This window comes from Gymnoscopelus braueri (genome assembly GCF_963280865.1).
Source record: "Gymnoscopelus braueri genome assembly, chromosome: 4".
Lineage (NCBI taxonomy): Eukaryota > Metazoa > Chordata > Actinopteri > Myctophiformes > Myctophidae > Gymnoscopelus > Gymnoscopelus braueri.
The window spans coordinates 27,136,658-27,149,958 of NC_137605.1; the positions used below are offsets into that span (position 1 = coordinate 27,136,658).

At 43.0% G+C, this 13,301-nt stretch overlaps 1 protein-coding gene across 3 annotated transcripts; it reads right to left on the minus strand.

Annotated features, from left to right (window-relative positions):
• Positions 1–181: 181 nt before the first annotated feature.
• On the minus strand, positions 182–11,437 carry LOC308084715 (uncharacterized protein). Of its 3 annotated transcripts, none has more exons than XR_013933106.1 (3): positions 11,168–11,437; positions 5,931–8,537; positions 182–1,205 (listed from the first exon to the last, which is right to left on the minus strand). XR_013933106.1 is itself a non-coding variant. In XM_080427546.1 (2 exons), exons 1-2 carry the CDS (start codon positions 11,268–11,270, stop codon positions 7,447–7,449), a joined length of 1,194 nt encoding a protein of 397 aa, XP_080283672.1. In that variant the 5' UTR covers positions 11,271–11,437; the 3' UTR covers positions 5,643–7,446. The 3 variants fall into 3 exon arrangements, 1 of the variants encoding a protein (XP_080283672.1); XR_013933107.1 differs by lacking the exon at positions 182–1,205 and adding an exon at positions 4,933–4,993; XM_080427546.1 differs by lacking the exon at positions 182–1,205 and having other exon boundaries at positions 5,643–8,537.
• Between the last annotated feature and the right edge of the window lie 1,864 nt (positions 11,438–13,301).

Here is a 13,301-nt window from a genome sequence, read left to right on the forward strand (position 1 = left end):
TTGTTTTGCAGCAAAACCACTCCTTGGGCTAAAAACGGCCATAGCCATCCTTGTCCAGATATACTTTTTGTGTAAAAAGCCCATTGAGATTGGGCTGTTTGTAGCCCAAGGAGTGGTTTTGGTGCAAAACAAATGCTTGCAATGGATTCAGAATCATAAAAACACTGTAGTTTGACCCCTCACATGCTACTTAAAACAGAATTAAAAATTATTATTAATTAATGGTGGGTACCCCAACTTTCAGCAGCTGTCAAAAATTCTCCTAGGGAAACTGAATTTCAGTCTTTGTGAGATGTGTTACTAGACACCTTTACAAACACATTGGTGAAGATTGTTTTTGGTATGGAATTTATTCCAAGATTGGAAATCTTTCTGCTAATATCCCCTGACTACAAGCTGATGTCTATTACTTGACTGTAACTGATCACTGCAATGTTATCAGCTTTCCTCATGGATACTCCACTGCTGACTGGACTGCTCAGCCTCTTTACTGGTAAAATAAGAAACCATCTTCCTGCCTTAAACCTAATTCATAATTTGTTGCTAAACGGTATTAATCACCTAAAACAACTGATTTAGTTAACGCATGCATGTTAGCTTGAAAATCATTTATTGTTGGTGAGTGACCCTTTATGCAACAATGCATAAATTAATTAGGCTTTGTCTATAAATTGAAAAGCTAACATTTCTAATAATATTTACAATGTCATCTTTATGAGATGTTCATGCATCTCAGTTGCACTATTGGTGCTATTAGTGAAAGGCAGAACATAATGATGATAGTCACACAGGCAACAGTCAGAACAGGAACACTTGATGTATACGTACTTATAGGCCTAGCTAATTCGGCATTGCTCATTTTGCTTGTGGCTTGTATTCTCACTCCTAACAATAGATACTGTGACTAATCATCTGTTTGTCTATTCACAATCTATCGCCTCCTTCTCTCACCACCACAAGGGTTCTTCACCATCATGTCAGGTGTATGGTCAGGAAACTTTTACGTGCCAGACAAAGTGGTTGCGTATGAGGGGACCTGTGCTGAGGTGCCCTGTCACACTCAGCCCCATCAACGGGTCATATGGTACCAGTATGGTTCCATGCATTGGTATAAAGTGTATGATGGACATGATCCTGCCAGTGTGATTGAACAGTTCAGAGGACGCACATCGGTGCTTGGCGATTCCTCAGCGGGAGACTGCACCCTGAGGATAAACGACATAAGAAGAGCTGACAACAACATTAACATTTATGCAATGAGCGAACCAGACCGAAAAAGATCTCAATATCTCAAAATCATTGTTTTGGGTGAGTATGTATAGGCTCAAATACAATTCATTTTAAGCTTTTGTTGGCCGCTAATATTTGTGTACCACATTGAAATATACACAGACACACAGCCACACACAGCTTCCTGTACGTACGTACATACACATAAACAGAGAGCAGTAGTAAGCACTGGCCTGCAGACTAGAGCAATATCCCACTTTATGAATCACACTGGGTTCTACGGGACTTGCACAGGACTGTTGAGGATGGATGCCTACTGTGCCACTCACCTTTTGCCAGATAACAGGAGCAACACTGTCACTAGAGTCAGAACTGACTAGTTGTTGGTCAGCTTCTATATAAGAAGGATAAGGATACTTTTTATGTGTAATTTTGATTTCAAAATGGTGGATCCATCATCATGCTATTGCTTGATTCTAACCTGTAGGGAAAAGAGCTCCTGTCCTATCTATGCCAAAGGAAATGGTGGATGGCGAAATCTTCCAGGCCGGTTGTAGCATAAAGCACTCCTGCCCTACATCACCTCCATCCCTCAAATGGAGCCTCAGTCCCTCTCCTGAACACTCTGTCTTGAGAAGTTCCAAGAAGGAAGTTAGCGGGCATTGGCTGTACTCTGAGGAACTGAAAGCAAAAGCATCCTATAAACTGCATAAAACCAAAGTGACATGTACTGCTCAGTTCAGCACCTTCACCACAGAAAGTGAAGCGACAATCAATGTCTTATGTAAGTGTTTTTGGTTATTATGTGGATGGTATTATAATATCAAGAAATAAGATGTCAATGGTCATTGGTCACAGTATATACAGTATATCCAGGGGCTTGAATAAATGTTACTTTACTATAGTATTTTGTCAGTGGTTTTAAGTCAAAGTTGAAATACCAACAATATGAAAAAATGCTGCAGCAAAAACTGTATTAAAGCTATATAGTAGTAAAATGTATTTGGGAGCAATGCTGTTGGGTAGCCATACAACTCAAACAATCTAAAGCTAATTTCACTTTTTCACTTTAAAACAAAATTTGGGTCATCTTATTGTCTACTCAGGCTTTTGTAAGTCCCCCAGACAGTTTTTAAGTTGCTTGATTTAGTATTTAGATATTTGATATTAATTTTATCAGACACTCCCCCTTCCTATACAAACCCATTATAACTTCAAACTCTTTTTTAACATGTTAACATCCAAAACACCCGTCCTTGGTTCTGGTGACTCATCCTGCCCTCCTAATACGTGAGGGGGCCGTGTTTTTCGATTTTTGTTTTCATTATTGTTATCATCATAATTTTTTGTATTTTATTGTTTTCATTTCCCCCAAAAAATATTCAAAAGAAATGAAAAAAGTAATTGAAAAAACACGGTCTCCTCGCGTATTAGAAGGACAATATCAGTCACCAGAACCAAGGACGGGTGTTTCCGATTAATTTAACATGTTTAAAATGGAGTTTGAAGTTACAATGGGATTGTAGGAAGGGGGCGTGTCTGATAAAATTAATCTTAAATATCTAAATATTGAATCAAGCAACTTAAAAACTGTCCGGCCTGTTCCTCAAAAGGTGAATTAAAAAAGCCTGGCCTTAAGCCAAATCCAGGCTTGACAAAGTCGGGTCCGAAAAGCCTCGTTTATTCCGTTCCTCAGACGCCAAGCCAGGCTGAAAAGGAGCAACTTTGTCGAGCTAGGCTATGTCAAGACAGGCTGTGTCCAGCCAGGATAATGAAGCCAGGCTGAATGGGCGGGGATTCGCCAGCGACGTATTTCTATAAAAGACCATGAACTCGAGCGCAGATTCCTTGAACTTGACCAATCACGGAGTCCAAAACCAGAGCAGCGTTCTTCTCTGTGGCTGAATAGCAGCACTGCAGCAGCTCATGAAATCATACAAGGAAGTAAAATGTATTTAAGCAAGAAAGGAAACGCGACCGCAATAAATAGATCCAGGGAGAAAGCATGGCAAAGTATTGCAAGCACACACAGTGTGTGTGTGTGTGTGTGTGTGTGTGTGTGTGTGTGTGTGTGTGTGTGTGTGTGTGTGTGTGTGTGTTTGAGACGGACGGGCAACGGGACGAACGGGAACGGGACGGGACGGGACGGGACGGGACGGGGGGTGTACTGCGACGGGGGGCACAACGGGACGGAACGGGACGGGACGGGACGGGGGACGGGACGGGACGGGACGGGACGGGGGGGTTGACCGCGACAGGGGGCCGTGACGGGATGAGCGGGGGGGACGGGACGGGACGAGACACGCAATAAATAACCCCACATTTGCAAGACCACTTTGGTAGAGGTTTGGGTTGTAGTTACCTTGCCATGATGTAACTCCAAAGGTGGACAAGAAATAAATAATTTCTCCATTGACTAGAAATTGATCATTTAAAATATGCTCCTCATTGACTTACAAAGAGGCTCCTTTAAACCCATAACTAATCATTTATATATATATATATATATATATATATATATATATATATATATATATATATATATATATATATATATATATATATATATATATATATATATATATATATAAATGATTAGTTACGGGTATATGTGTGTGTATGTATGTGTCAGACATTTTTTATAATATTAAAAAAATAAAATAATATATTATCAAACGTACTAAAGTACTCACATGGTGAACTAGTGAGTACAACAGTACTCACACATACTGTATGTCTGAAGCCTATTGACAACTACTACTTAGTGAGTCGCAGCTGATCAATATCTATTTATTTCAATGGTTCAAGAGAATATATATAAGGGATGCACCGAATATTCGGCCACCAAATGTAATTCGTCCGAAAAATGCATATTCGGTTTTCGGCTGAAATGATTTTAATGACGAATACATCTTACTGAATGTTTACAAGACATACAAACAGCACTATCCGATTGGTAAAACACTGTTGTTGTAGGAAGAAGTATACAGCAGCTGAGTCTCTTTCGGTAACGCACCACTGAATGGAGGAGTACACATGGTGCCTCTCTCAGTTGAGAGAGGCACCATTAGCAGCTGCATTACTCCCCGCACCCCCTCCCCCCTCACACACACCACGGCACCATCTCAACTCAAGAAGGAAGGAAGGAATACTAACTTTTCCCCAAGCTTTGCTGTTGTCATCTTGAGTTAACAAACTAAAATCCACACATGTCAGAGGTTGTAACATTAGTAGGTTAACCAGCGCTAGTTAAGAGCCTGCAAAGCAAGATAATTAACACCAGCTGCAAACGCGTGTGTGTGCGTGCGTGCATGTTGCTAAAATGAAACTGAAAGTGACTTCTCACATTAAGTGAGGAATGGCAGGCCTAACAGTTAATGCATTTGGCTATCTATGTGCAATAATGCAACTGCCGACCTTATGTTGCCTTTTTTATGCTATTCAATATTTGTAGAAATGTTTTTAATTCATATTTCTTTAATATGCAATAATTCAGCTGTATGGCATGCACATATTGAGACATATTGTCTTTTATTACTACAAAATAGTAAATAAATAAATCTACCCAGCCAACATGTCCACCTGGGACCTATTAAGCGTGCCAACGTGTCGTCACCAGCAGAAGGGGCAAATCAGCCTGCGGGGGCGAGGCATTGGGCGTGGCATTGGGCAATGTTAAGTCAACCTGGTTTTTACCCCTCAAAGATGTCCGCAGCTACCAAAAGACACTTGTTGACGCCCCCTTCAGGATTTTTGGCACGCTCTATATGGGGCACATCAGAATCAGGTTTATTGTCACATCACAGGTTTACAAGGTAAAAAAGTGGGTGAAATTTGTTTTTGTACATCGTTCCCATCGCAACGTTAGATTCCATAGAAAGAAGAGGGGGGGGGGGGTAGAAGAAGAGGGGTGGGGGGCAAGTGGGAAGGAGATCAAAACAAGAGAACAACAGAAGGCCAGACAAGTTATCTACATATTTACAAAGTACCTGAGATAATAAAAAACTAAGGTGCCTGAGCATAGCAGCAATGTATGTATACTGTGCATGATATACTTATACTGTGCATGATATACTTATGGACGTTAAGGTGCTTAGAGAAAAAAAAGAGCACAATAAAAAAAGACAAAAAAGTCAGTGCATTATACATGGGATTAAAGGAGAGATCCGGACATTTTAAGTGTTATCTTTGATGTGTCGTTAGTCACTCACCGACGTAGAAAGTGGCGTTGAGTTTTTCCAGCGATTCCCCTGTTGTCATTTTTTCGACCCCCTCCGTTGGCATAATGGGAGCGCGTGCATGAGTGAAATTCGTCTATTATAACCGATGCAAAGTTATTTTTTTGTTAGCTTCTCATGGACTTTCAGTGCATGTTTGAGTATCATGAGACTCTACAATGAGCAGTAGTAGAGAAAAAAATAACTTTGCATCGGTTATAATAGACGAATTTCACTCATGCACGCGCTCCCATTATGCCAACGGAGGGGGTCGAAAAAATGACGACAGGGGAATCGCTGGAAAAACTCAACGCCACTTTCTACGTCGGTGAGTGACTAACGACACATCAAAGATAACACTTAAAATGTCCGGATCTCTCCTTTAAGGTGCAAAAGGTCAGTGCGTGTCCACCTAGGGTGGACTGACCCTAGTATAATCCGCAAGTAGCTCCATGAGGGAGTGCAACAAAAAGTCATTTGTACCTGGTGTAGTCCACAGGTGTGTCCGAGGGGGAGCTAAGTCCAAGTCATTTGTCCCTGGCATAATCCACAGGTGTGTTCAGGAAGAGCCAGAAAAGTCTGCGACCAGCTGGACAGTACCGCCTGTTGTCAGGCTGCCGAACAAGGCTTATGCCTCATTCAGCATTCTGACAGCAGCCGGATTAAAAGTGCACCAGAACCTGGTGGTGGAACTCTTGATACTGCGGTAGAGCCCCTTGCCCGGTCGCGGTCGTTGTAGGGGTTTGAACAGTTTGTGACTTGGGTGGTGCTTGTCCTTGATGATGCGCTTGGCTTTGACCACGCACCTCTTTTTGTACAGTTCCTGGAGCGCTGGGAGCTCGCCTCCCATTATTCGCTCTGCCGATCGCACTACTCGCTGTAGGCTGATCTTTTCTCGGGCAGTGCAGTTCCCGTACCAGGCCGTGACACAGCCTGTTAGGATGCCTTCAACAGAACTGTTGTAATACAGCCTGAGGATGCGATGTCCTACTCCGAGCTTCTTCAGGCGGCGGAGCCAGTACATGTGGGCTACATGGGTACCAAGTGGGCATGGGCTTGAACTGGGCAATTGTAGTGGGTTCCATATAGGTTCTATATGGGCTAAGTGGGCGCAGGCTTGAACTGGGCAAGTTTGGTGGGTTCTATATGGGTTATGTGTGGGCTAGGTGGGCATGGGTTAGAACTGGTCACCCACGTCTGGGTCCCAGATGGTTTATGTGTGGGCTAAGTGGGCATGGGTTAGAACTGGTGGTCACCCATGTCTGGGTCCCATATGGGTTAAGTGGGCATGGGTTAGAACTGGTCACCCATGTCTGGGTCCCATAAGGGTTAAGTGGGCATGGGTTAGAACTGATCACACATGTCTGGGTCTCATATGGGCTATATGTGGGCTAAGTGGGCATGGGTTAGAACTGGTCACCCATGTCTGGGTCTCATATGGGCTATATGTGCGCTAAGTGGGCATGGGTTGGAACTGGTCACCCTTTTCTGGGTCTCATATGGGCTATATGTGGGTTAAGTGGGCATGGGTTAGAACTGGTCACCCATGTGTGGGTCCCATAAGGGCTAAGTGGGCATGGGTTAGAACTGGTATCACAAAAGTGGGTTCCATATGGGCTATGTGTGGGCTAAGTGGGCATGGGTTTGAACTGGTCAACCATGTCTGGGTCTCATATGGGCTATATGTGGGCTAAGTGGGCATGGGTTAGAACTGGTCACCCATGTCTGGGTCTCATATGGGCTAAGTGGGCATGGGTTAGAACTGGTATCACAAAAGTGGGACCCATATGGGCTATGTACGGGCTAAGTGGGCATGGGTTAGAATTGGTGTCACAAAAGTGGGTTCCATATGGGCTATATATGGGCTAAGTGGGCTTGGGTTAGAACTGGTCACCCTGTACTTGGTGTCATATGGGCATAAGATATAAAGCGCAGAAGATAGCCCCTTGACCCCAGTCAATTGAGGAGAACCGTAAGGCTGTGTGTGACGAAAGTTCTATCAGGTCTTCTCTCCTCCATGAGTTCTCTCATGACTTTTGAGATCACTGTTCCTGCTGAACCATTTATCACACTGGTAACAGTGGTAGGGCTTTTCTCCTGTATGAATTCTCTTGTGCTGTTTGAGATAACTGCTGTGCCTGAACGTTTTCCCACACTGGTCACAGTGGTAGGGCTTCTCTCCTGTATGAATTATCTGGTGCTCTTTGAGATGACTGCTGTGCCTGAACGTTTTCCCACACTGGTCACAGTGATAGGGCTTCTCTCCTGTATGAATTCTCTGGTGACGCTTGAGAAGACAGTTTCTGCTGAACCATTTCCCACACTGGTCACAGAGGTAGGGCTTCTCTCCTGTATGAATTCTCTGGTGATGTTTGAGATCACTTCTCGTTTTGAACCATTTCCCACACTGGTCACAGGTGTAGGGCTTCTCTCCTGTATGAATTCTCTGGTGAGTCTTTAGATACTCATTTCTGCTGAAACTTGCTCCACACTGGTCACAGTGGTAGGGCTTCTCTCCTGTATGAATTCTCTGGTGCATTTTGAGCTCACTGCTCCTGCTGAATTGTTTCCCACACTGGTCACAGTGGTAGGGCTTCTGTCCCCTATGAATTCTCTGGTGAGTTTTTAGAGAATCATTTCTGCTGAAACTTGCTCCACACTGGTCACAGTGGTAGGGGTTCTGTCCATGAATTATCTGGTGAGCTTTGAGATTATTGCTCTGAATGAACGTTTTCCCACACTGGTCACAGTGGTAGGGCTTTTCTCCTGTATGAATTCTCTGGTGATCTTTGAGAGTACTGCTATGGCTGAACCGTTTACCACACTGGTCACAGTGGTAGGGCTTCTGTCCTGTATGAATTCTCTGGTGATCTTTGAGAGTACTGCTATGGCTGAACCGTTTACCACACTGGTCACAGTGGTAGGGCTTTTCTCCTGTATGAATTCTCTGGTGACGTTTGAGAATACATTTATGGCTGAACCTTGTTCCACACTGGTCACAGGTGTAGGGCTTCTCTCCTGTATGAATTCTCTGGTGAGCTTTGAGATGACTGCTCTGGCTGAACCGTTTGAGTTGGGCAGGAAAGACATCTGGGATGGAGAATGAGGAGAGAGAAAAAAACATAAAATGTTTTGAATTAACATGCAAGCTGTGTTATACAGATGCTCCGGTCAGGTTTTTTGGGGCCGATCACGATCACCTAAGTCTGATAAGCCGATACCGATCACCGATCCGATCATGTGGGAGGGCTTTTTTTTTTATTTTTTTTTATGCATGTAGAATTTCTTTTTATCATTTATTTTGTAGCAATAAAAGACAAAACACTGGCTTACAGTTGAATTATTGCCAACTAAAGAAATACTGACAAATGACAATGCCTATGAACATTGACTTGCAGTTATTGCAAATAGCCAAAATTCAACAATAATATTAGGCTTGTCATTCAGGGTGGAAAATAAAGTTGTCCTTTTGGGGAGAAGTGGAATTTAGAAGTCACTTTAAGTTTAGCCTGAGGGAGAGGGAGGGTCTACTCTCTACAGCAGCTAGGGTCTTCAACGTGTTTCAGGTCAAGGACCCCTTAGCTGAGGGAGAGATGAAGCAGGGACCCCCACTACATAATTATATTGTATACAATTTGTGTTGCAGATGAAACCTTTCCATAGATAGCTTCATAGACTTGTTTGACCGCACTGTGATCAGTGTATCTATCAGACATTTAAAACTCTCAGTACTTAGTAAACTTGACCCTAGGCTCTGTACTTGGTCTGCTCTTTTTCCCTCTACACTACCTCTTCTAAAGTTTCCCTCAGAATATAGGGATATTAGGGTTCAAGTAGTTCATGTAAATAAAAGAAAAGGGTCCTATCACACAAAGATTTGGAGACCCCCCTGTAGTAACTCTGAGGACCCCCTGTTGAAGACCCCTGCTCTACAGGGAATTCCTTGATATCTAGGAGGCTACAGAAAACATTCAGACACACACACACACACACACACACACACACACACACACACACACACACACACACACACACACACACGACACAGACGTTTACAGCTGCCATTAATTAGTGATGTTGATTGCCTATGTGGTCAAATGCACATACAGGCTCAACAAGCCATTGTTAAAGGGATAGTTCACCCCCCAAAAATCTTATTTTCTATCAATTACACACCCCATGAAGCCTTGAATTCATGCAGATTTTTTGCAAGCCAATAATATGATGACCAGCGGAAAGATGCTAATGTCTCCAGTACCAGAGCCACCGCCAGGCGCCGGTCATCAAATTATTGGTTTAGGAATGCGACAAAAACTAAAATATCGCCATGAATTCAAGTCTCCATGGGCTGTGTAATCGATAGAAAAAACGTAATTTTGGGGGTGAACTATCCCTTTAACCTGCTAACGTTACATACAGTAGCTGACTGGCAATAATATGCGCATTTGTGTTGAAAACGCATCCACTGAGAGATCACTCTGCTCTAATCCAAGGAAGGTGGAGCAAGACGTGGTTTTTAATTTGGCTGGTCAATTTGAGATGACAACAGCGGTTAGTAGTACTGTAGACCTATATTTGAGATGCATGATGAACAGTTATTATTCCAGTGGTTAGCTCCATAAAGAACCTCTCACTCCGCTATACAGCTCCGAGATGAGGTTCTATGTCGTTACCTTCCAGAATCGGGTGAACGTCCGCCAAGGCTCCGCTGTTTACCCTTTTGTATATGTTGTATCCCAAAACTAATGGTAGATTCCAAGCCGCACGGATGTTTAAAGTTTGGAACGGAGCATAATATTTTAGGTCCGAAGCGAAACTACCCGTTTAAATCGCTTATTTAGTCAGTCTGTGGCCATGTTTCCCATTCAACCCGGAAAACCCCCCTACGTCCGCTGCCAGTACTGCTCCCGGTTTGGCTACAATGGGAAACATGGCCACAGACTGACTAAATAAGCGATTTAAACGGGTAGTTTCGCTTCGGACCTAAAATATTATGCTCCGTTCCAAACTTTAAACATCCGTGCGGCTTGGAATCTACCATTAGTTTTGGGATACAACATATACAAAAGGGTAAACAGCGGAGCCTTGGCGGACGTTCACCCGATTCTGGAAGGTAACGACATAGAACCTCATCTCGGAGCTGTATAGCTGAGTGAGAGGTTCTTTATGGAGCTATCCAGTGGTCTATCCAAGACATTTTAACACGTTAACAACTTCACTTTGAGACCAGGGCTGGGCAGTTCTACTCTCTGCTTCGGCACCATGAGTGTGTGTGTAGGGGGCGGAGTTTAGCAGCAGCAGCCTGAAATACACTTACAGAGAGAGAATAGAATACTTCTCCATTGTATTACCACCTGATAATGTTCTTAATTTAAGAGGGTAGCAGCAACTGCCAGGCACAGATTGGCCGTTGCAACATTTAGGCTGATTCCTGGCCTGCCTGATGACTGATTCTTCTTGCAGCCAGTTGTGATTAAAATGCATGAAATTAGGATCTTATAACTTCGGACCAAATCTATGCTCCTCAAACACACACTAAAATCCCCCACCCTCTCTCCGCTCACTAACCACTCAGCTACAGTATGGCCGCCCGACAGACAGACAGACAGGCTGGCTGGCTGTCTCTCTGTCTCTCTTTCTCACTCACTCCACATTTCTGTACATCTGGTTTCTATTGAAGACGAAAGAAAAGTGTACAGGGACATAAAAACAGTACACACCTATTCTGTGTAACTTTATCACAGGCTGCTTCAGCATGGCTTGCTGGTAGATCTCTGGCTGTTCCTCCTGTGACGCTGCAGCTGAAAGGCTGTTGGACGACATCTCTCTTTTAAAAAACCCAAGTATGCCTAGTTCATCTCCTTCGGTCCATTTTGATGGTGGTCGACATTTGCGGCCCGGTTTTACCGTTTGGTGTCTGACATTTTATGGTCTCGACTCTGAGGTCAGTAGAACACTAGTGACTTGACCCAGTCCTCTGCTCCGCTGCCTGACTAAACTCTCCCAGATCAATACTGGACAGAACTGTGCTTACATAACCAGGACCAACCTAGCCTGGGCACCATTCCTTTTCGGGTATATGATCCGGTCGGGAGCGGAAGTTAAAAAAATAAAAAGTGGCCGGATGGGCAGAACCGGAAAGACGTCTCACCTCAAAATAGGTCCGTCCTAATAAAATCCTTGATGCGGCATAGTTTAGCTTATTTTTTAAATGTAAATGTGCGTGCACTATCCGGAGACTAGTTAGCGTCTGTATTATCCCACGGGGAAATTCTATTCCATTTAAATAGGGATTGGGGAACCAAAACAAAGCAGCACCGCAAAACCGGATGGGCACAATCCGAAAAGAGGATTCATTTTTCTTTCTTTTTTTCAGTAGGCGTGGCCTAGACCGGATCATATGGGTCTTTAGTAACAGAGACCAGGCTTTCCTCCGAGGTGGAAAGACTGGTGATGCGAGGTTAGGACCAACCACTCTCCACCCATTTTGTGTGTGTGTGTGTGTGTGTGTGTGTGTGTGTGTGTGTGTGTGTGTGTGTGTGTGTGTGTGTGTGTGTGTGTGTGTGTGTTTTATAAATATTTAACCAATGAAAAGTATTAACAAGAGCTTGTCACAAAATCACACATGGGCAACATACGGCCCGGGGGCCGGACCCGGCCCTTTGACCATCTTAATCCGGCCCGCCAAGTCCTCAAAGAAAAACAAAATTACGTTACTGTAGAAAAGTAATAAAAAAAAGTGTATTCATTTTCTTTGTTACACCCTTGTGTTCCTGGTCAAAAATTACCGCCATAGGAAATGAATGGGACAGACTATATTATGTATTATGTATATTATGTCATCCAGGAGATCACACACACATACACGCATGCACACGCACGCACGCACGGACGGACGGACGACTGTTCATGTTCTATGTACCGATTATGGTCTCCATTTTGAATTTTTATTTACAATAATAATTTTCCGTTTTTGTTCTTCTATAATCACTGGAGAGACTTCTGTTGACCACTGGTTGAAGAAAATGGTGATTTATGTGTTTTGTGTTATTTTAAGAGCAGTTAAAACAGGACCGGTAACACTGCAATATGGGGGCGGGGGGAGGGGGTGCAGCGAACACTGCAGGAGGGTTAAGTGATCAAACAGACATTGTTTATCTAGGTTTATCTGTTTCCTCTGGTAATCATTCATAGTAATCAATTGAATAAACAAAAAAAAAAATTGTTTCTTATCCATGAAGCTACAGCTCTCTTTCAAGGTTCAAGCCCAGGTTTAAGGTTCAATATGTTTATTGACTCAAATGCAGGCTGGTAGCAGCATTATACTGCAAGCAGTGAAATTATTATAGGCCTACTTCAAACTTCCTCAACAGTGCGGATAACAATAATATAAAATCAAACAACAATTCAAAGGGTAGGAAGGTAAATACACAATAAATAAATATATGTTTTAAATAACTGATCTCAAAATGGACCCATAGTGATCATAAGTTTTGCCATAATCATGTAGCTCTACAACAGAGGCACAGCCATGACAGCAAATGGTACAAAATAATGTTTTAAACAATTCTATAAATTATTTATATATATATAATATATAATAATTTTTGGCCATTCAGTTTTCGGCCAACTAGTGTTTCCTATAATCGGTATTCCGTTTCGGACAAGAATTTTCCATTCGGTGCATCCCTAATATATATATTGATATATTGATGGATAACCTGTCTCCCAAGAGTGACTAAGGGGTTTTGAAAAAAGCATCAAAAGTTATGTTATAACCTTACTGTCAAATATCCTCCGGGCTAACCCTGTGCATACTGATCATGCACACGCACACTCGCACGCTCGCTCTTT

Bases quoted from the DNA above. Each gene is read 5' to 3' on its own strand.
- LOC308084715 (XM_080427546.1), bottom strand. From the start codon at position 11,270: ATGTCGTCCAACAGCCTTTCAGCTGCAGCGTCACAGGAGGAACAGCCA. The intron at 8,538-11,167 runs GTGTGTACTGTT...TCTCCATCCCAG, and splicing joins GATAAAGTTACACAGAATAG to ATGTCTTTCCTGCCCAACTC.